Genomic DNA, 24,881 nt, shown 5'->3' with positions numbered 1-24,881 from the left:
AAAAATTAGTTCCATCTAGTTTTTGAAATAAGTTGAAAAGTTTCTTCTATTTCTCTTACAGAGTTCTTATCAAGCAAGATTATATAATCAATATGAGGAGTCTAAAGAAATACTCTGTCTCAGTTTAACTAACCAGATATTTATTGGCTACTTACTGTGTGCCAGCCATTGGGTATTTATGTATAAATAAGATATAGTCTTTGCCTTTGAGAAATCACTAAATAGGTAATATGTAAAATAAATATGTAATGCAGTGATTCTCAATTGGGGCTGCAAAATGGAATCACTGGGGAGCTTAAAAAAAAAAAAAGAAAAATTGGTGTCCTACTCCTACATCAATTCAATTCAATCAAAATTTCTAAGGATTGGGGCACCTGGGTGGCTCAGTGGGTTAAGCCTCTGCATTAGGCTCAGGTCATGATCTTGGGGTTCTGGGATCGAGCCCAGCATTGGGCTCTCTGCTCGGCAGGGAGCCTGCTTCTCCCCCACCCTGCTCTCTGCCTGCCTCTCTGCCTACTTGTGATCTCTGTCTGTCAAATAAATAAATAAAATCTTTTTTTAAAAAGTCATTGGCAAGTGGTCCGAGGACATTTAAAAAAAAAAAAATTTTTTTTTTTTTCTAAGGATTGGCCCAGGCATCAATATTGGTAAAGTTCCTGAGTGATTTTTAAAGGGCACAGGAGTTGTGAACCTTCTCGGTTTTCTGGCGGAAATAGAAAGCAGGGGCTCCTGGGTGGCTTAGTGGGTTAAAGCCTCTGCCTGCGGCTCGGGTCGTGATCCCAGGGTCCTGGGATCGAGCCCCACATCGGGCTCTCTGCTCAGCAGGGAGTCCGCTTCCCTCTCTCTCTCTGCCTGCCTCTGTGCCTATGAATGATCTCTGTCTGTCAAATAAATAAATAAAATCTTTAAAAAAAAAAAAAGAAATAGAAAGCAAAGAAATGTGGTAACTGTAGTAGCAGGTTTGTTGGAGATGCCATGGAGGTAAAGAGGAGGAAATTCCTTATTATGGGGGTTGGAAGAGAAAATTTATGAAGGAGATAGGTGCCTGAGCAGACTCTCAAAGGATATGTACTGGTTTGCCTAAAATATAGAAGGGAAGGTAATTCCGAGGTGACAGAAAATGGAGTCTATAAATTCATTACGGGATCTGGCATTGAAGTGTTATTTTTCTTTTAAGGTTTTTTATTTTTAAGTAATCTCTGTACCCAATGTGGGGCTCAAATTCAAAACCCTGAGATCGAGTCACATGCTTCACCAGAGCATTATGCTAGAAAGAAGCCAGATGTGAAATGCCCTATGTGTCCTTCTAAAGAGTTTGAATATACAAGTGATATTTATTGCCTTAGTTCATATTTTCATAAACATTTTGCTAAGTGATTATATCTTTCTTTGACCTACTATCAAAGCAGCCACTTCTATAAAGAGAACACAATTACTTTTAAATTATCTCATTTCATATTTTAGAATCAGAAAATAGCCACAAAAACTTGTTCTATATGGAAATAAATTTTTTAAATGCTTTCCTAAAGATAGTTGTAATGTAATTGTTGAAAAACAGAGTAAAGATACTCACTTTCAAGTAATTTAGTAGATTTTGTTAGAACAGATAAATTCTGTAAAGGATTCATTTATTCATTCATCCAATAAATAAAATATCTGCATGTCTACAATGTGCTAAGCTTCCTAGGAAGGTGGTGGTTAAAGAGGATAATTTCCTCAAAGTTTTGAGCTGCATATGCAGTTCTTACTCTAGTAATTGTCTCTATCTTTAGCTGTTCTTACATTTCATTGTATTCTGATGTAGAATTTCATATTGTTAGAACAATGCATTGTACTGTTGACTTTGCTGATCCTTGGTAGAGTTTTTATAGAACTGCTGCACAGTGAGTACAATGGCAGGAATTTGGGGGAGTATACTGAAGTCTTAAGTGTAAAAGGCAAACTTCATAACTTCAAAACTTTTGAATAACATACCTTTATGATCTTGCGGCAGGGAAGGCTTTCTTAAACAAGAAATAATGATAAATATGATATTAAAATTTAGAACTTCTGTTCACCAAAAGATGCTATAAAGAAGATGAAAAGACAGGCCACAAAATCCAAAAAAGATGTTTACAGAACACATCATTGATAAAAGATTTTATATAAATGATTTATATGAAGGCCATATGAAAAAATCATGTAAATCAGCAAGAAAAAAGAAAATATAAAAGAACAGCTGCAAAAAGGGGCACCTGGGTGGTTCAGTTGGTTAAGCGTCTGCCTTCACCTTAGGTCATGATCCCAGGGTCCTGGCATCAAGTCCCACGATGTGCTCCTTGCTCAGCGGGGAGCCTGCTTCTCCCTCTGCCTACCACTCCCCCTGCTTGTGCTCTCCCTTGTGCTCTCTTTCTCTTTCTGTCAAATAAATAAAATCTTAAAAAAAAAAAAGAACAGCTGCAAAAAGACACAAATATACATTACACAGAGAATAACCTATACATTTATGAAAAGATACTTAATCAGGAAAACCTAAGTTAAACATCAATAAATGCCAACAATTGATGGGATGTAAACTTTCATAAACATTTTGGAAATTTTTTTACTGTCTTGTAAAATTGAACATGCATATATCCTATGATTCTGCCATTCTGTTCCTAGGAAACTCTCACAGACCCATACCAGTCAACACTGAAACAAAGAAACATAGTTGCACTGTTTAAAGTATCCTTGGTTGGCTTAAGAATAGATACCAATTAAGAAAGCACTGGAGCTCAACCATAACCAATAAACTAATCCAAAACCTATAAACAACTTAAATGACCATCAGTGGGAAAATGGATAAACTTTATAATCACACGGCAGAATATTACACTGTTGTGAAAGTGAATGACCTACTACATATAATGAATGAAGCTTGAAGGTTTAATGTTAACTTCTGTATAAAGGAAGTCAAAGGAGACTATAAATTTCATAATATTTTTCTAAAGCTCAGAAAGAAGAAAAACTAGATTTTTTTAAATTTTATTTATTTATTTATTTATTTTTAAGATTTTATTTATTTATTTATTTATTTGACAGGGAGAGACCACAAGCAGGCAGAGAGGCAGGCAGAGAGAGAGGAGGAAGCAGGCTCCCTGCTGAGCAGAGAGCCCGATGCGGGGCTCGATCCCAGGACCCTGAGATCATGACCTGAACCGAAGGCAGTGGCTCAACCCACTGAGCCACCCAGGCGCCCCAGATTTTTTTTTTTTTTTTTTGGAAGTATGTGATAAAAGGTTTTAAAAACAGGTACTTAGCCAAAACTCAGGTTTCTAAATGCCTTTGTGGAGGATACAGACTAATAGAATTGGGAGACAGCATACTGGAAGATTCATACTGTAATATGTGAATTTATGTGAATTTTCCACTGTGTTGGGATTGGTGACCCTAATCCTTAAATTGTTTAAGGAGCTGTGTAGTATTGTTTTTCCTAGAAATCAAAACTACATGATTTAGGCATACTTTATTACTGGGGATTTAAATATAAATTTTTGTATAGTGTAAATATATGTAATTTATAAAAAGGTAGAATTATGAAAGCAATACTTTCATTACTATTGTCAAATTAATCTTTTTATTATCACTAAAATGGTCAATTTTATATGGTCAATTTATATGGTCAATTAGTAAAGTTTATTTTGAAATTGTGACATTTTAAAAATTTATATTTATTAACATTTAAAATGTAAACAGCTCTGCTCTTCTCTTTTCCCAGGATATTATTGCTGGATTCCTATATACCATTTTAATCTTAGCTATCTTCTATCCATTTGTGGACCTGATTGACAACTTCAATCAAACTCACAAATATGCTCCATTAATCATCATCGGGCTTCACTTAGCCTTGGGGATCTTTTCTTTCACTCTTGACACCTGGAGTACATCCCGAGGAGACACAGCTGAGATTCTAGGAAGTGGTGCTGGAATTGCATGTGGATCTCATGTTACCTATAACATAGGTCTAATATTAGATCCTTCTCTGGATGTTCTACCATTAGCTAGGCCCCCCATTACAGTGACTCTGTGTGGAAAAGCCATATTGCGGATCCTTATCGGGATGGTATTTGTACTGATAGTCAGAGATATAATGAAAAAAATCACCATTCCTTTAGCCTGTAAAATCTTCAATATACCATGTGATGATGTTCGAAAAGCAAGACAACACATGGAAGTTGAACTTCCTTATCGGTATATTACCTATGGAATGGTTGGTTTCTCTATCACATTTTTGGTTCCTTACATATTTTTCTTTATTGGTATCTCTTGATGGAGAAATATTGTTTGTAAGAAAGGAGGGTATCAGTTTCCGGTATCTAAAAATATATTCTAGTTAAAAGCCAAATCAGAGTTAGGCTTTTGCAGGAATTTAACTTAAATAATTATTTAAGTAAATTCATAAGAGTCAGTGCATTTTATCATTGCACATCCAGATATTGTTTTAGATGAGCTGAGCTATTTTAACAGGGAGAAAATGATAAGTAGCCATTTAGAATGTTCATGTAATGTTTGGAGAGTTTTATGCTGTTATGAATTGGAGTTATATAATATATATTAAGATACATAATGTACAGTTATGTATCAAATATATGTTATATATGAAATAATATACCTAAGTTATTTTAAACTGTGGGGCTGTATTATAAAGTCAATAATAATATGCAAACAGTGTACCTGTATATCTTGACTTAATACAGGCACATTGTTATTAACAGATATATTTAACATTTATTTACTATGGGAGCCATTTCCTAATTGAATTGCATAATTACTAGGCCAGAATTCATATGCTACCACATAATGATTTACTGCCTCTTTTTACACTGCCATCACTTTCATGTTACCCATGATGTTGGACATGGGAGGCATTTTTAATGGACCAAATTTTCAAAAAAGTTAGTTTTTTATTCCTTTTTTTTTAAGTTCTGTACACTGTGTTGAATGTGCTTTATTTGCAGTTGTTCTGGACATCAGTTTAATAATTCAGGTACTGAATTTTATTGCTTGCTAATCGTGCCTTTCTGTTGCTGAATTAAGAAATGCCATGTATACTGTGATAATAAAAATAAGATGCTAACTCTATCTTAAGTTACATATAATCAGGCAAATATTTTTAAAATACATGTCAAACTAACAGGGCTAGAAGTAAGCCACCCTCAATTCTTCAGCTTTTGCTTGGAAAGAAATGTGGAATGGGCTAAACTTTCTCACTAATTTATTGGGAAGCTGAATGGATAAATATTTCCATTTTTGTAGGTATTTTTCTGTGCATTGTAAGTTATAGGAACAAGATATATTTTTTGTACATTGTCTTGATTGTTTATACTGCAGGTAGATATTTCCAATGAATGGAAATGTAATTGAAATTTATAGATGGGACAATGCACATGCTTCATTTGTAAACAAACCGTTTTTCTAAATTATTCAGAAAGGATTGGATTTAGCAGTGTTAACTTTTAATACCCATTTATTAGCTACTTAAGGTAAATTATAAAATCTAAAAGTATCAGTATTTCACATCCTGTTATTTTTTTTCAATTTTTATTATTTTCACAGTGGAAAATTTGGGTATTGTATTAAACTATTCTTTATTCTTCTGTCTGTGCCTTTATATTTTGAAGTGTAATTGTAGTTAGGTTAACATTATTTGTAGTAACTTTTTCATAAAGAAGAGAATTAACTTTCCATACAAATGAGCATCAGGTATGGAATTACTGACTTTAGTGCAATATCTGTCTGATTATCCAGAATTATCACTTAAGATGTTTCTATTTTGGACAGCATAACTATTTGAGCTCATATTTTTATAATTCTGATTGAGAATTTAGGGACATGGTAATTTTTACCAACACGGAATCTGATAATTTTAAATAAAGCAACTACATTTGGGACCTTTACCTATTAGTAGGAAACCAAGGCACTTAGGAACATATCGGTACGTTGGAAAATGTGCAAAGAACTTTTCTTTCAAAATGTGTTTAATGAATCGAATTTTGGGGACTATTGCCCATAATTTGGGTCTATGCTATCTTATTAATTTTTATATCTAGCTTAAAAGGTATTTGAAAATATTCCATTTCTTTGTGGTTTATTATTTTCTGTCCTATAATAGTTCATGCTAAGTGTATTTTAAAATAAAAGCCAAATTCAGAATTGAAGGTGTTTTGTTTGCCTTGTATGCATTTGTGTCTGTATTATCTGATAGAGATTTATAAAATATGCCTAGGATTTTCATGCTTAGCAGGCTTTTCCTCTGAAGCATTTTATTTAAAATCAGAGTACTGTTTTCAGTAATAGAAGACACTGAAGTTCTTTAGGGTTCCAGCTGACTTTGGGCTCCAATTATGATCATTCTGATGCTGTACTCTTAGTGAAAAGTTTCATAATATTTCTTTAAGAAATTTATGAATAGGGCTGCCTGGATGGCTCAGATGGTTAAGCATCTGATTCTTGCTTTCAGCTCAGGTCATCATCTCAGGGTCATGAGATCAAGACCCACCTTCGGCCCTGTGCTCATGGGGAGTCTGCTTGAGATTCTGTCCCTCTCCCATCCCCTCCACTCACTCATGCTCACTTGCTCTCTAAAAATAAATAAATAAATGAAATCTTTAAAAAAAAAACTTATGAATAAAATAAGTTTCAGCACACTGTGGCCAATAGTATTATAGGTAGTTGACTGCTAATTCATTGTTTCAGGAATTAAACATATATTAGGAATAGGTATTTTTTCCAAGCTGTATAAACATAAGGATATTTCATTCTGTAATTTTTAAATGCTGTGATGGGGTGCCTGGCTGACTTAGTAGGTAGAGCACTCTTAATGTCAGGGTTGTGAGTTCAAGCACCACATTGGGGGTAGAGCCTAATTAGAAAAAAAAAAGATAAAATGTCATGGTATGTGAATTGCAAAACTAGGTCTGCCAGAAACTCATGTTAAGATCTAATATAAAACAATGCTACTACAGTAGATTTACATAATTATTTTTATTTATTAGCTTTCTTTATACGTAATCTTTTTTTTTTTTAAAGATTTTATTTATTTATTTGACAGAGAGAAATCACAAGTAGGCAGAGAGGCAGGCAGAGAGAGAGGAGGAAGCAAGCTCCCTGCTGAGCAGAAAGCCCGATGTGGGGCTCGAACCCAGGACCTGGGATCATGACCTGAGCCGAAGGCAGCGGCTTAACCCACTGAGCCACCCAGGCGCCCCTATACGTAATCTTTATTAAATATTTCAAAGACAACAAAGTGATACAAGTATAATTTATTTACTTATTTAAAGATTTTATTTATTTGAGAGAGAAATCACAAGTAGGCAGAGAGGCAGGCAGAGAGAGAGGGGGAAGCAGGCTCCCTGCTGAGCAGAGCCCAATGCCCGATGCAATGCGGGGCTTGATCCCACCCTGTGATCATGACCCGAGCCGAAGGCAGAGGCTTAACCCACTGAGCCACCCAGGCGCCCCAGATACAAGTATAATTTAAAAGAAAATTTCAAAAAAAAAAAAAATTCCATAGGATGAGTAAATTCTAGAATGTTGTTGAGTATATGATAACAGAGTTTTGTACAGCAAAGATTTTTTTATTGGCAAAACAATTTCATTCTTGTTAACAAAGAATGTCTTCTCTAGATATAAAAACCTGTTTAATCTAGACATGAGTAAGAACCAAATTTTTAAATTCAGCTTTAGGGGCATCTGGGTGGGTGAGTCTATTAAGACTCTGATTCTTGGTTTTGGCTAGAGTCATGATCTCAGGGTCTTGAGATGAAGCCCAAGTTGGGGAGTTGGCTTCTCCCCCTCTGCCTCTGCTCTTCCCCACACCTGCATGTGTTTTTTTTTTTTTTTTTTTTTGCATGTGTATTCTTTCTCTAAAATAAATCTTCAAAAAAAATAAGAATCAGCTTTATAGCTGAATTAGTTTTTCTGAAGGGAGCTTTTGTTTGCTAAGGATTTTATTTATTTATTTATTTATTTATTTATTTATTTATTTATTTATTTTTTTGACAGAGATCACAAGTAGGCAGAGAGGCAGGCAGAGAGAGAGGAAGGGAAGCAGGCTCCCTGCTGAGCAGAGAGCCCGACGCGGGACTCGATCCCAGGACCCCGAGATCATGACCCAAGCCGAAGGCAGTGGCCTAACCCACTGAGCCACCCAGGCGCCCCTGCTAAGGATTTTTTGAGGAAGGGAACAAGCAGTAGTTTGAGAAGAGTACTGTAATTGGATACAGTGGATGGTACCATGCAGGGTATTTTGTCAAATTCTGGTCATGTTCTTCCAGTTTCTTCTGTAGTAGACATAAGTTAAAAAGAAATCTCTTTACATTTGAATTTTAAGTGTGGTTACATAAGCTGTAAATAGCACAATAAAAATGAGTTTAACATGCTAACTATAAAGGACATTTTAGAAAACTCTTCATTTTTCAGCCTACCAAATCACTACAGATCTTTATAAACAAATGCCTTCCTTGTGAGATTCACAGGAGGGAAAACTCAAAGAAAAACAGAAGAAACATTTTTTTTTTTTTAAGATTTTATTTATTTATTTGACAGAGAGAAATCACAAGTAGGCAGAGAGGCAGGCAGAGAGAGAGGAGGAAGCAGGCTCCCTGCTGAGCAGAAAGCCCGATGCGGGGCTCGAACCCAGGACCTGGGATCATGACCTGAGGCGAAGGCAGCGGCCCAACCCACTGAGCCACCCAGGCGCCCCCAGAAGAAACATTTTTAAAAATAAAAGCATTTACAGAAACAAACACTAGTTTGTTAATACTCAACTACTGGGTATTTAATTTTTGTCTTTTTTCTTTCATCATCTTTAGTCTTGGTGCAATTTCCATAGATAAATTTAAAAAGCCCAGCCCCTAGCACTGTAAGCAATAGGATATGGCAGAATATATTTGCACTTTAGGAGGTTGCCCCTGATTTTCTGAAAGCCGAATGAATTGTAAAACTGCTTTATGTACTATACTAAAAGTATAAAAAAGGTAGCTTGTACTTCTGTTTACTTCTGGGTACATGGGACACAAGAGGCATTCAATTAATATATGTTGAATGAATACTCAGTCCCTACACAGGCTTCAGTATTTGCACTTTTCTGGGGGGAAAAAATTCTACAACTTCCATCAGATCCTCAAAGACATCAATGATCTAAAAAAAGTTAAAAATTACATAATAGCCTACCTGTAAAAGGTTTAGCTGTTTAAAAGTTCAGGTTGTAAATAAATGCTACCAACTTATCTCCTAGGAATTTTCTCACTGTTCATGCAAATATTTAAAGGATCATTTAGATTCTCGGGAGGCCTGGGTGGCTCAGTTGGCTAAGCCGCTGCCTTCGGCTCAGGTCATGATCACAGGGTGCTGGGATGGAGTTCTGCCTCGGGGTCCTTGCTTGGCAGGGAGCCTGCTTCTCTCTCTGACTTTGCCTGCCACTCTGCCTGCTTTCTTTCAATCTCTCTCTCTGACAAATAAATAAATAAAATCTTTAAAAAAAAATTTAGATTCTTGAAATGTTTTGCCTGTAATTATTATAATGCCCTGTTTTTTTTAAATTTTATTTATATATTTGAGAGAGAATGAGAGTGAGAGAGAGAGCATGAGAGGGGAGAGGGTCAGAGGGAGAAGCAGACTCCCTGCTGACTAGGGAGCCCCATGTGGGAATCAATCCCAGGACTGCAGGACATGACCTGAGCTGAGGACAGTTGCTTAACCAACTGAGCCACCAAGTGGCCCCTACAATGCCCTGTTTTTCCTTTTCTTTTCTTTTCTTTTAAAAAAAGATTTTATTTATTTGTCAGAGAGAGACAGAGAGCCTATATACTATAGTATCCTTATACTATGGGGATGTAAAACTGTTATACCCAGAAACCTGCTAACAGACCATGAAGAAATGGGTCATGAGGACAAGGAAGAGGCTGCAGACCAGCTATAAGCAGCCTTTGTGTGTTCTATAGTGAGAACTGCCCGCCCAGGTGACTCACTCTGGGATTTCCAGCCATGTTCTGGGAATAATGTTGCTGTTTTTCAACTTATTTCTTATCCCACCATACTAAGACTGTAACATTTCTTCTACGGATTGAGGTCAGAACCTACCACACAAATGACTAACCCCAACTGCTTGAGACATGAAGATTGTGAAAGGTGAGTGTAGAAAGCGTGTTTGCTAGTAGAATCGCAGACACCAAAATGTTCCCCATGTATGAGGTAATCCCCACTACACCTATGACCACCTAATTTTCCTGATTCAACACTGTTGTTCAAGAAGACTCTTATCATTAAGGGTATGTGTGACTTACTTTAAAAAGACGTATTTACCTTACAGTTAACCCTCCAACATGTGACTAATTTTTGCAGCTCTCTAAGTACAGGTATTCCATATACGTCATTCACCTGAAATTCTCATTCCAAAGAAACTTGGCTGACTGTTCCATGAGATGGTTTTATAAGTAGAAAGGAAAGATTATAGACTTCTGTTTTGGGGGACTTTAATGCATTCCACGTCATGATATGTTAATGTCTCCTAAAGCTCATTTCATATTTGGGTCTTGCAAGCAGCAGTTTTGCTCAAATCCTGACTCTGACACTTTACAGAGAACTCTTTTGTCCATTCTTGTGAAAACTGTTGTGTATGAATTCCACTCTTGTGTGAAGACGCTAGTACGAAACTGGAATGGACTTTCATGTTCCCATTCTGTGTCTATTCTAAAACACAGTGATAAAACAGGTATGTGGAATAAAAGCAACACACTCAAGCCAGTATGTTACAGATGAAGAAATCAGGAGACCAGAAGTTTTGTTTTTATTTTGGACTTTGACTCTAATTTGCTATACCTTTAGGCACTAGCTCTGTCTTCTATGAGACAATTGCCTCACATATAAAATGAAGAGGTCAGACTTGATATTCTCTAAGATCCCTTTCAACATTAAAATTAAACTGTATTAGACCAAGTAAAAACAAAGGAAATATTTCTATTGTGTGTACTACTAAAATTTAAAGGAAAAAACCACAACTTTTAATCCATTTCCATTAAGGAAATAGAGTTGAGGGAGCATATCTTGTTTTGTCCACAAAAAGTTTGCATACACCCCTTTAAAAAGTTAAGTGTCTCAAAAAAGAAACAATGAGTTAATTGCTTTACACGGGTCATAACATTGGTTTGAATGGCAAGGTTTAAAGCGACTTTGAAGTACTACCTAATTAAACTTATTCTCCAAATAGTTCTGAATTGTAATCACCCTAAATAGTTCTTCATTAAAAAATAAAAGTAGGGGGAAACAGTAGACACCAAAGAGCTCAGTAATTCTATAATACATTGAAAAAATGCAGGGCTGGATACACGACCCTGGGATCATGACCTGAGATAAAGGCTGATGTTTAACCCAGGGAAGACAGAACAGGACTTTTAAAATTACCTCTACAAATAATCTTAAGTTTGATCTTTCTTCATCTCATGGTCTTAATCATCTCTCTTGGTTCCCTGCCTTATATATCTATAGCAATTTATACAAGAATGTTAAAAAGTACTATGCTGAACATTGTACAACTATCATTTTAAATGTTTATTGCTATTTACATTAATTTTTTCCTTTTTAACATTTTTATATTTAAAAACTTGCTATACTAAAAAAGTATGATCCATTTTAAGAAAAATAATAGCAAGAATTAAACAATAGGTTAAATAAGAATTAAACAATAGATCTGCTGCTATTGTTCTTCATGGCCAGTAAGTTCTTGTAGTCCTTACTCTTTTCCCCCTAGCATCCCAAAATGGTCTTAAAAAGAAAAGTAATTGCAGGGACCCTGGGTGGCTCAGGGGGTTCAGCCTCTGCCTTCGGCTCAGGTCATGATCCCAGGGTCCTGGGATCGAGCCTCACATCGGGCTCTCTGCTCAGCAGGGAGCCTGCTCCCCCCCCCCCCCACCCTCTCCCTGCTTCTCTGCCTACTTGTGATCTCTCTGTCAAATACATATATAAAATCTTTTAAAAAAAAAAGTTAAAAAATAAAAAAAGTAATTAGGGTGCCTGGGTGGCTCGGTGGGTTAAAGCCTCTGCCTTTTACTCAGGTCATAATCCCAGGGCCTGGGATCAAGCCCCGCATCGGAATCTGCTCAGAGGGGAGCCCGCTTCCCTTCCCCTCTCTCTGCCTACCTCTCTGCCTACTTGTGATCTCTGTCTGTCAAATAAATAAATAAAATCTTTAAAATAAAATCTTTTAAAAAAGTAATTGTCTCGTTTAACTGAATGTTTAGAAGTAGTGGGTTCCAGGCCATGTTTGATCCAGTGAAATCTAAAACCATGGAAATAGATATAATTGCTTCTGGAGCAATCTTCACAACACATGTTTCATCTCAAAGACAAACACCAATCAACTATATTTTGCTGAAGGGCTATGTGAAGAATTATTTAAATTCTGTCGATAGGGGGCGCCTGGGTGGCTCAGTCAGTTAAGCCTCTGTCTTCAGAGGCTTGATCATAATCCTGGATCATGATCTCAGGATCCTCGGATCCTGGGATTGAGCCCGCCTCAGGCTCCCTGCTCAGCAGGGAGTCTGCTTCTCCCTCTGCCCTTACCCCTACCCCTGCTTTCTCAGTCTCTCTCCCTCTCTCTCTACCAAATAAAATCTTAAAAAAAAAAAAAGTTCTGTTGATAGGAGTTGATAAATAACAAGATTCAACCAAGTAAGTTTGAAGATCTAATTGGCTTTATTAAACAATTCATGAATTGGGCAGCACTCCATCTAGCACATAGAGAGGCCCTCCAGAAGTTGTACTAAATAGGTTTTTATAGATCAAGGTCGGGGGAGGTGGCAAGAAATTGATTAGCAAAAGAAAGGATTTTTTCGGAGGGGCTGCTTGCTAAGGGAAAAAGCAAACTGTCTAACACAGATTACTTCATCTTTCTTTGGGGAATGGAGAGGACCCAGATGACAGACTCAATTGGTGCTGATATAAAGAAAAATTTCCTGACTGCCCAGTTAAGGCCACATTTCTGGGGGAGATTCAAACTGCAGTTAGACTGGGTATTAAGCCCGGTCTAAGTGACACCACTCTGGGGCTATGGTTTGCTTTTTTAACAGAATGCTGTAGTCAATGCTGTCTACCAATGGCAAAAGAGAGAGGAGGTAGAAGATACCAACGCAAGAAACACTAAAATCTAGACTGAAAAGGAGCAGAGAGTTCCCAGAAGAACAAAGAGGTCGACAGTGTCTAACGCTACTAGAAGGATTCAGGATGATGGCAGGAAAAAAAGCCATGGATGTCTTGTTTACCTTTACAAAAGAAATTTTAATAGTGTTATGTGGGAGGGTCAGTAGTCAAAATTTAATAATTGGTTAAATGATTTATTTTAAATGGAGAAAAGGAACTGGGAAATGAGGCAGTAAATACATTTCTGGGGTTTACAGATTTGTGAAATTGGTGGAGACTCCATGCTAGAACTGATTATATTACATACAGTTTTAAAAAGTCTACATTAAATCTTAACATTAGACTGTATCTGAATCAGTAAGAATGTAAAACCTAAAGCTAACAATATCCATCAAATGACTTTGTAGCACCTGATCATAAGCAATAAAGTAAGCTTTTATATTTGTCAAACAAGGAGAAAACATTAGGGAACCACATCAAGGGGATCAGCTCAACTCCCCGAAGCTGTGATTCTCAACGCGCAGTCTCCTGACCAGCAGCAGCAGCAGCAGCAGCTGGGAACCAGGTGGAAAGGCAAATTCCTAGCTCCCATCTCAGGCTTTGTGAATTCAAAACTTGAGGACCAGGACCCAACAATTTGCTTAACAAGCCCACCAGGTGATTTGGATGCACACTCCAATTACTGCATTGTAACAGCACTTTCTCATTAAAGAAGCCACACAGTTACTAAGTTACTAATCCACTTGGTGGGCCTGACCTAGACTCTGTCCTGCCAAACTCTTTCAAGGGGTTAGAGCCAACTAAGTCTTTTAAGGGTACTGTGGTCTTTTGACCAGCTGTGGTCTATTAAGAAGCATTGGAGACGGGACACCTGGGTGGCTCAGTTGGTTAAGCAGCTGCCTTCGGCTCAGGTCATGATCCCAGCGTCCTGGGATCGAGTCCCACATCGGGCTCCTTGCCCATCAGGAAGCCTGCTTCTCCCTCTGCCTCTGCCTGCCATTCTGTCTGCCTGTGCTTGCTCTCTCTCCCTCTCTCTCTGACAAATAAATAAATAAAATCTTTAAAAAAAAAAAAAAGAAGAAGCATTGGAGAAAAAAAACAAGCAAGCTCTGAGCTGGAGGAAATAAGATTACTCTGGGGCGGGGGTGGGAGGGGCAGCAATCCCCACAAGTAAGAGAACTTCCTCTCTCCAATGCCCTTTCCCTAACTCCCCATGGCTTGAGCTCAGAAGTCTTAGGCACCCTGAGCCAATTCCTGATACACCAGAACTCCATACAGTAATTTTTGACACATTCATCTGTGAGGAACAATTTTCAATTTTTGATTCACTACCCATTTACATGTCCTACAAAAATTCTTCCCTTTTACAACAATTTATTTGTACATCTATTACAGCTCTATTAAACATTATACTGCATTTCAAAATAGATCCCTTATGAAGATCCCGCCATCTAAAAAAGCATGCTTCTCTTGCCAAGTTCTCCCTTTCAGTCTTGTGATTATCTAAGGTCTTTACCTAAAGTAATTAAAATCTGGCTTCCTCATATGATATCAACCTAGTGTCAGAAAACCGATTATCTAGCCAGTCTTTACACGTCATAGGGCTGACTCAGCTGAACCCGTGCTCACTATGCAAGGCTTTCTTACTTTTCTCTGTTGACTGTGATTTGGTTATTTCCACCAGTCCTGGTTACTTCACTGGTCAGTCTGTGTGCTATGGGCATGAGGCTTTTATGGCAATGTCACACCTACAAACACCATGTATGCCAGGAAAGAAGGTCTAAGATAGAAGAACCTCACAATTTAGAGCTATAATTTTGTGGTTCATATTTGTAAAACTAGTAAGAACATTTATTTTTCAGTGTTTTGTTTTGTTTCAGAGAAGGACAGAGAAAGAAAGAGAAGGGGCGGTGGCACAGAGAGAATCCCAAGCAGGCTTCATGCCCTGGGCAGAGCTCGACTCATGGCTCAGTCTCACAACCCTGAGATCATGAACTGAGCTGAAACCAAGAGTTAGATGCTCAACCCACTGAGCCACCCAGGCGCCCCATTAACAGGCATTTTCGATCTTCTATTTAAAAAAAAAAACAAATGCTGAAAGGGGTGCCTCCCTCTGTCCCTCTCCCTGCTCACACTCTGAAATAAATTTTTAAAATCTTAAAAAAAAAAAAGAAAATCCCCATTAGTGATCAAGATTTATAATAAAAATTCTACTGTGGGTTCAATAGATACCTGCACCATCAGTTTCTAGGCACTGTTTATAACAACCTTAAGAGTGACATCTTTCTCTTTCTGAACTTTCTGAACTCTTTCTGAACTGAAAACAAATCAATAACAATTCATTTCATTTCAATTAGTACATCCAATTCATTCCAATTAGTACAACAAAAATCACGTATCACTAATGTTTACTAATAATCATGCAACAGCATAAACTACTGCTTCAAATTACCTTCATTTATCAATATTTAATTTGACAGTATTTTTTTTTTAAGATTTTATTTATTTGAGGGAGAGAGAGAGAGAGAGAGAGAGGCCCAAGCAGGGGGAGGGGCTGAGGAAGAAGTAGGCTCCCACTGAGCAGGGAACCCGATGTGGGCTCCATCCTAGGACCACAGGATCATGAGCTGAGGGGAAGACAGACGCTTAACCAACTGAGCCAGCTAGGCGCTCTAAATTGACATTATTTTATTGAAATACCATAAATATAAAATAATTTCTCTTGCCTCAAAAATAATAATCCTTATAAATCATAGTTAGGTTTAAAAGAAAAGAGAAAGGAAGGATGTTTACAAAAGTTCATATAAACCTACCTCTAATGCATTCAATAACGTATATTTAATAACTTCAGTTTTTTCTAGAGTAAACTGAACAAACTGAAGTTTTTGACTTCTCCCTAAATTTATCCAGATATTTCAAATCAGCATTTTATTTTCTGCTATACAAGCAGAAAGTCCTGAACTTGAAAGTCCTGAACTTCATTTCAGGGGCTCCTGGGTGGCTCAGCTGGTTGAGTGTCTGCATTCAGGTCATGATCTTAGGGTCCTAGAATCGAGCCCCACATCTGGCTCTCTGCTCAGCGGCGAGTCTGCTTCTCCCTCTCTCTCTGTGACCTCTCTTGCTTTTGGTCTCTCTCAAATAAATAAATAAAACATAAAAAAAAATACTTCACTTTGAGGACATTTGTATTGCAGGAAAAAAAAATCCCACAAATCAGTACCCTAATAATTACAAAACAATAAAACAATTGGAAAAAAATGCATCTCTCATGTAACTGAAGCTTAAGACTCCAATAAAGAAATCTCATCTGATTAAGGACTGAGGAGATGTAGGGAACACTTTTCTAGGTCTAAAACAAATCAATAACAAGAGGATGAAGACTTTGTAATTAATTAATAAGTCAGTTCAAAGTATAAAAGGCTACTATGTATTACCAGATTGGAAATTAATCATTCCCAGACCTGCACAGATCTTCCTCTCTACCATGTTCAAAAAAGAGCATGACTAATGCAGTGATAGGAATTTCCAACATTATATACATTGCAAATATATCATTAGTAATATCGGTGAAACCTTAACCTACATATGCTACCTTTTTCAAGGTTCACAATATATAAACGTCTCAAATAAGTTCTCAATACAAATTCTGATGATACAGGTTGGCATTTAAAAAGATTTAGTTCTATTTTTGTTTATGGTGTTTCTAGGATAGTCTGAATATTTTTATCTTATGAAGAGTGTATTCTCACTAGAATCAAAATTTGTGCTATTTTGAAAATCTAGTAATGTGTGTAACCACATAAGAGTAAAATAGTAGTTGTTTTTTCCAAAGAAAGAACTTCTCTCTTCCTTTGCAGCTATTCCAAACAATATATTGGAGGTTTACAAAATCAGGAAGTAACATTAACAACCTACTTTCACTGTCCTGAGAAGTCCTAAACTGATCATCAGTAATTTGAACATTTTTATATTATCTGTACTTCAAAGTGTATTGATTTATAGCTAAATGTCAGTTAAACAAAATTCGCCAGAATTCTTTGAGATGAACCATTTAATTAGCTTCTTAAAAATCACTTGAGTAGGGGCGCCTGGGTGGCTCAGTGGGTTAAGCCTCTGCCTTCGGCTCGGGTCATGATCTCAGGGTCCTGGGATCGAGCCCCGTATCAGGCTCTCTGCTCAGCGGGGAGCCTGCTTCCTCCTCTCTCTCTACCTGCCTCTCTGCCTGCTTGTGATCTCTCTGTCAAATAAATAAATAAAATCTTTAAAAAAAAAAATCAGTTGAGTATTTAAAAAAAACTTTTTGATGAAAATGTTTTTAATTTTTCAAATTTGTTTTAGAGAGAGAGAGAGAGAGTGCGCACGCTTAAGTGAGTGCAAGAGGGGGAGGGCCAGAGGGAAAGGGAGAATTTTTTTGTTGTTATTGAGAGGAAGAATCTTAAACAGGCTGTGTTCAGTGCCTAGCCCTGACCCTAGCCCTGACGTGGGCCTCAATCTCACAAACCTGAGATCAAGACCTGAGCTGAAATCAAGAGTCAAACCGCTTAACCGACTGAGTGAGTCACTCAGGTGCTCCCAGTGAATATATTTAAAAAGTTCAGGGGTGCCTGGGTGGCTCAGTTGGTTAAGCGAGCTGACTCTTGTTGATTTCAGCTCAGGTCTTGATCTCAGCGTCCTGGGATCCAGCCCTGCGTCAGGCTCTGCACCCAGTAGGAAGTCCACTTGTCCTTCTTCCTTTGCCCCTCCCCTGTATTGCCTTCTGAATTTCATAATAGCTTTAGAAACATGCCTGCATTCTCTCTGTCTCAAACAGACAAACAAACAACAACAATAATAACAAAAACCCAACTTTTAAAAACTAAATAAAATGTATACACTAGCATATATATCCTTTTACAATTTAAAAATGAGCTATATATGGTTCTGTACAATTTTCTTCATTTAAAAATGTGTGTGATAAGGATCTACTTAATTTTAATACCCATTATTGTATTCTTTTTTTTTTTAAAGATTTTATTTATTTATTTGACAGACAGAGATCACAAGTAGGCAGAGAGGCAGGCAGAGAGAGAGAGAGGAGGAAGCAGGCTCCCTGCTGAGCAGAGAGCCCGATGTGGGGCTTGATCCCAGGACTCTGGGATCATGACCTGAGCCGAAGGCAGAGGCTTTAACCCACTGAGCCACCCAGGCGCCCCAAGATATGGCTATTTTTTTTAGAAGATTTTATTTATTCATCTGACACACAGCGAGAGAGGGAACACAAGCAGGGGGAGTGGGAGAGGGAGGAGGAGAGGCATCTCACTGTGCAGGGAGCCTGATTCGGGGCCTCATTCCCAGGACCCTGGGATTATGACCTGAGCCAAAGGCAGATGCTTAACTTAAGACTGAGCCACCCAGGGGCCCCGATATCGCTAGGTTGTTAAAAATAGTGATATAGTGACCATCTTTGTATATACATTTTATACATGAATTCAAAGTGGAATTGTTGATTTCTTTGTGTTGGCTATCCTACTTTCCCAAAACTAATGTTGAATAACCTTTGTGTTCATTGTGAAATGTCATCTTTATCTGTACTAAATTCCCATACAGAGAGTAGTCTTTTTCTGTAGTCTTCACTTAGATTCATTGATTTGTTTATCTGATTGCAAGTGTTTCAAGTACTGCGCCTTTACAATAAGTTTTAATTTCTAGGAAGACTAAATCAATCCTCTACTAATGTTCTTCTTTAAAAAAATTTTTCCCAGATCGCCTGGGTGGCTCAGTCAGTTGAGTGTCTGACTCTTGTTTTGTTTTTTTTTAAAGATTTTATTTATTTATTTGAGAGAGAGACAGTGAGAGAGAGCATGAGCGAGGAGATGGTCAGAGGGAGAAGCAGACGCCCCATGGAGCTGGGAGCCCGATGTGGGACTCGATCCCGGGACCCCGGGATCATGACCTGAGCCGAAGGCAGTCGTCCAACCAACTGAGCCACCCAGGCGTCCCTGACTCTTAGTTTTTGGCTCAGGTCACGAACTAAGTGTCCTGAGATAGAGCCCCACTTTGGGTCCACACTGGGCGTGAAGCCTGCTTGAGATTCTCTCTCTCTCTCTCTGCTCCTCATCCTGCTTGTGCATGCTCTCTCTCTAAATAAATCTTTAAGAGTAAATAAATAAATTAATTAAAAAGATTTTTTTCCATCTCTTCTCATATTTCTAGATGGGATTTTTTTTTTGGTGGCAAAATATACATAAAATGTGCCATTTTAACCATTTTTAAGTGTACAGCTTTGTTGCACACTCACATTTTGTGCAACTATCACCATCATCCTTCTCCAGAATCTAGATGAACTACTAACTGTCAGGTTCCAAAAAATAATGCTGCCAATATTGATTGTTATTATATTCAATGTGTAGTTTGCATAGCACAGTATTTTTACAACTGCTTTCTTTCTTTCTTTTTTTTTTTAATTTTTTTATTTTATTTTTTTTTAAAGATTTTATTTATTTATTTGACAGAGAGAGATCACAAGCAGGCAGAGAGGCAGGCAGAGAGGCAGGCAGAGAGACAGGAGGAAGCAGGCTCCCCGCTGAGCAGAGAGCCCGATGCGGGACTCGATCCCAGGACTCCGAGATCATGACCTGAGCCGAAGGCAGCGGCTTAACCCACTGAGCCACCCAGGCGCCCTACAACTGCTTTCTTACTAAACACAATGTATATCTTTCCATGTTGATCACTCATCACTCACTCACTCAAAAAACTTTTACTGAATGCCTGTTACACCAGGAATTATACAAGACACTGGAGTTATGTAAATGTAACTAAGGTAATGTATCTGTTTCTAAAGCTGTTATGAAATTCAGACTGCAAAGTAAAGATTAAGCAAATAATTGCACCTATAAACATAAATTGCCAAGCTTTAAGGGATAAATACATGGGTCCATGGTGGATTTACATTAAGTGATCTGATATAATCCTGGGGATCTGAGCAGTCCCCCTGAATGACCAGTGAGCTGACTCTGGAAAATATACTCAAATCATCTTCAGTGTCCTCCAGCTGGCTTCACACAGGCCTGACATATTTCTTTGGTTTGTCCCTGAGTATATAATTTTTTAAATAGTATATGGGATCTTTTATTCATTTTATGTTCTAACTGGGTCTTTCTAATTTATGGGAAAGCTACTGATCTTAGAGTATTAAATTTGTAATCAGCTGCCTTTAGAATTTTTTGACTGTTTTTAAGGGAACTCATTCTTTCATTCTTATACATTTTTGCCCCAGCCAATAAGGTAAGAAAGAATGTCTGCGAAAGCTTCCATTCTTTGGGAAGAAAATTTTAGGGGAGATGCTGCGGACTTCTCTCTACCTCTGCAAATGCAAGAGTGATCTAGCTACTTGATGAAATGGTGAGACTATGACATTTATTAAATCACCTTTCTGTACTGAGTAGAATTAACATGTGAAAGGCCACAGCCCTTAAATGGCCTGTTTCTTTTAGCTCTCTATAATCAACAAGTAAGGCAGATCCCAATCCACCATGCAGCATGCAGTATGTTTGCTCTGTTGATAGAACTCTCCCATCACAGCAATGCCTGGGTGGCTCAGTTGGTTAAGAGTTCAGCTCTTGATCTGGCTCAGGTTGCAATCTCAGGGTCCTGGGATTGAGCCCTGCATCAGGCTCCCCACACAGCAGGGAGTCCGCTTGAGGATTCTCTCTCTCCTTCTCCCTCTGCCTCTTTCTGCTTGCATGCACATGCTCTATCACTCTCTCAAAAAAATAAATCTTAAAAAAAAAAAAAAAAAGTAATTCTCCCATTACAGAAAGGATGTTTGAGTTCCACACACTCATTACTCCATGTATAATTTCAGACTGTTTGGCCAGGAAAACACCTGAAAATTATGTTTTCATTCTTACATCTTGAATTTTCACCTATTTTAGAATTTAATTAAAATAATTGTATCAGCTTGGAGAGTTTGATTTAAGAATAAGAAGCATTCTTCAATGCAGTACTTACTATTCATTAAACTTTGTGGACTGTACGTGGACCATAAAAAATGTATAAGTGGGGAGCCTGGGTAGCTCAGTCATTAAGCATCTGCCTTCAGCTCAGGTCATGATCCCAGAGTCCTGGGATTGAGCCCCGCATCAGGTTCCCTGCTCCATGGGAAGCTTGCTTCTCTCTCTCCCACTCTTCCTGCTTGTGTTCCCTCTCTCGCTGTGTCTCTCTCTGTCAAATAAATAAATAAAATCTTTAAAAAAAATGCATAAGTGTCCATTCTCAGTCTTTAATAAATTATATGTAATATGGCAATGTTCTTCATATTATAAAATACACACAGAATAAAGATTTTTAAAGAATGAGATCTTTAAAATAATTTTTACTTATTAATGTTTCTCAAATATTTTGCTCTAACAAAATATATTAATAAAGAAAATTTCATTACTTTTGAAAATCTTGGTTTAATATCTTGGATATGAAGATACTTGTGAGTGTGAGTTTACATTCAATTTATTTTACTTTTTTTTTTTTTTAAAGATTTTATTTATTTATTTGACAGAGAGAGATCACAAGTAGACAGAGAGGCAGGCAGAGAGAGAGAGAGAGAGAGGGAAGCAGGCTCCCTGCTGAGCAGAGAGCCCGACGCGGGACTCGATCCCAGGACCCTGAGATCATGACCTGAGCCGAAGGCAGCGGCTCAACCCACTGAGCCATCCAGGCGCCCAGTTTATTTTATTTCTTGGTGTTAATGTTATTATAGATGAAAAACATACCTCAAAAAGGTAGTAAGATCCAAAGGGAATGAGTACAAAAAAAAGGATACTCATTTATTCTATCTTATATCTTAACTATGGAGATTCCTGTGAAATTCCACTAGAAATACCCACCTTCTCTAATGTCAACCAGAAGATGCTGCATTTTTTTAAATCTAACAAATAGATTAAAAAATCTACTGTAACTCTTCATTTAGAAAAGTTTCAAAAAAGTTTGACAATCATTTCTAAATTTCAGTGTACTTGAAGTTTTATGGGTGAAAACTGTCATTTTCAGAAATAAAATCACACAACAGGGGCGCCTGGGTGGCTCAGTGGGTTAAAGCTTCTGCCTTCGGCTTAGGTCATGATCCCGGGGTCCTGGGATCGAGCCCCACATCGGGCTCTCTGCTCTGTGGGGAGTCTGCTTCCTCCTCTCCCTCTCTCTGCCTGCCTCTCTACCTACTTGTGATCTCTGTCAAATGGATAAATAAAATCTTTAAAAAAAAAATCACACAACAGAAATATTTCCAAGCACGTATTTTCAAATTATACATGCTTTTGATAAGAAATTACTTTCCATTCATTCTTAAAAGATCACTGTTACCTGAAATAATCAGATCAACTGCTCCTTTTTTCTGTTCCCCAAAATATTTCCCAACACTGCATTTTACAGAAAGTCCCTTGTCAGCACAAGAAACACAGGAAATTTAAAACCCTTTCCTTTTGGTACAAAGAAAACGTGTAATTTCTCTTCACTTTGACAACTCTATTAACTATTTTGCCACAGGAAAATCAGTGAACCTCTCCCTCTTTATAAAAAATACAAATTTTTTATTCTCATTCTATATAATTAGAAAGTATTATGAAGGGTTGCAGTAAAATTTTAAAGTCTTGTTTTATTAAAATACTAGATTGAGGGACGCCTGGGTGGCTCAGTTGGTTAAGCAGCTGCCTTCAGCTCGGGTCATGATCCCGGTATCCTGGGATTGAGTCCCACATCGGGCTCCTTGCTTGGCAGGGAGCCTGCTTCTCCCTCTGCCTCTGCCTGCCACTCTATCTGCCTGTGCTCACTCTCGCTCCTCTCTCTGACAAATAAATAAAAATAAAAAAATAAAATAAAATTAAATTAAAAAATAAAATACTAGATTGATGATATCCTGTAGAAATTTGTATGGTCTGGCTCCAACTTTCTTGTTATTATATCTTGCTAATGATGTATCCAGTGATTTAATTTCATATGTGTTATTAGCACTGTAACCATATTCCAGAAAATTGATTTATTCTAGTGAAGTCAGTTGCCCAACTAAAAAAATCAGTTTTGGGGGCCCCTTGGTGGCTCAGTCAGTTAAGCATCTGCCTACAGTTCAGATCATTGGGATCAAGCTCTGCATGGGGCTCCCTGCTCAGTGGAGAGTTTTTTTCTCCCTCTTCCCCTCTCCCCTCCATTAGTGCTCTCTCTCTCTCTCTCTTTCTAATAAATAAAATCTTTTAAAAAATTAGTTTTATTTTCCCATAAAAATTTTTATTAAAGAAGTCATTTATTATTAAAAACATACTCTCTCTAGGATATTTTTCTTTCAATGGCTTAAGAAAACAGTGCTTCCTGTATTTCATTATTGACCCTGAATTTAACAAATAGCATATACTGAGACATACTAGAAACACTTTTATTTTCATCCAAATTAATAGGAATTTTCCACACTGCATAATTTGTTCTAACGCTTGTTTCCTTGTTTCTTCAATTCTCCACCATATTTTCTATGCATATTCTTTTTAGTGTATGTTACCTAAAAGAATGAGTGTTAGTTGTCTCTTTTTATAAATTCTTTAAATTATTTTAGCTATTTTAACTGTGGCAAGAAGGAATAGTATGTAAGTGTTGTGGTAAATTGGTTTCTTTTTAATGTTATTTTTGTTTTGTCTCTCATTGTTAAGAAACCTCAGAAGATATCTTAGAATTCTAAACATTTATCACTTAATTTAATGTGAAATTGTATAAAGTGTTGCATGTCACACAATTTTATTTTTTTATTTTATTTTTTAAGGAGGCTTCATGCCCAGAGTGGAGCAGAATGTGGGGCTTGAACTCATGACCCTGAGATAAAGACCTGAGCCTTTAATCAAGAGTCAGATGCTGGGACACCTGGGTGGCTCAGTTGGTTAAGCAGCTGCCTTCTGCTCAGGTCATGATTCCAGCGTCCTGGGATCGAGTCCCGCATCGGGCTCCTTGCTCAGCAGGAGCCTGCTTCTCCCTCTGCCTCTGCCTGCCATTCTGTCTGCCTGTGCTTGCTCTCTCTCCCTCTCTCTCTGACAAATAAATAAAATCTTTAAAAAAAAAAAAAAAGAGTCAGATGCTTAACCAACTGAACCACCCAGGCACCCCACATGTCCCATAATTTTAAACGTCACTAAAAAGATTGCTGGGATTTAGCTTCACATTCTGGACGCATAGATTTTTAAATATCTTGCTAACAGTGTTTTATTTATTAGATAATATCTCAAAGCATTTTAGTCACTAAGGCAAGATTCACTTCCTAGAAAAGTGAATAGAAGCCCATATTTCAAATAGTCTTTGTAGTTGCTAATTCTTTTAGCTGACTTCTTGTTCGATCCCATTAAGCTGCCATTTTTATCACATATTTTGGCTAAGAATAGACCGTACTAGAAGAAAAATCTATTTTGTTGTTGCTTATGCTTTTATTTTTTTTAATTAATTATTTTTAAAGGTTTTACTTATTTGGAGAAAGAAACACTCATGTGCACAAGTGCGGAGAGGGGCAGAGGGCAGAAGACGAGGGAGAAAGCAGACTCCTCGCCGAGCAGGGAGCCAGAAAGGACACAGAGCTCAAACCAGGACCCTAGGATCATGACCTGAGCCGAAGGCAGACAGACGCTTAACTGAGCCACCCAGGTGCCCCAATTTTGCTTTTATTACTGATCTTTTCCACTTTTGTCTTTGTGTGACTGTTTTAAAATTATATGCTTATTGTCTTCGCC

General features: G+C 37.6%; 1 protein-coding gene and 1 long non-coding RNA gene across 2 annotated transcripts in view; one reads left to right on the top strand and one right to left on the bottom strand.

Moving 5' to 3' along the window:
* The window catches only part of SGPP1 (sphingosine-1-phosphate phosphatase 1), a 37,185-nt gene extending 31,009 nt beyond the window's left edge, over positions 1-6,176 (top strand). Inside the window, exon 3 of the mRNA XM_047737664.1 lies at positions 3,737-6,176. Within this exon, the coding sequence (XP_047593620.1) occupies positions 3,737-4,288 (552 nt within the window). The 3' untranslated portion in view covers positions 4,289-6,176. The remainder of the gene's footprint in view (positions 1-3,736) is intronic.
* LOC125104833 (uncharacterized) overlaps positions 1-24,881 on the bottom strand; it is a 58,468-nt gene that overhangs the window by 13,862 nt on the left and 19,725 nt on the right. The window lies entirely within an intron of this gene.

Source organism: Lutra lutra, chromosome 7 (genome assembly GCF_902655055.1).
Source record: "Lutra lutra chromosome 7, mLutLut1.2, whole genome shotgun sequence".
Classification (NCBI taxonomy): domain Eukaryota; kingdom Metazoa; phylum Chordata; class Mammalia; order Carnivora; family Mustelidae; genus Lutra; species Lutra lutra.
This window is presented reverse-complemented; position numbering and strand designations above follow the sequence as displayed.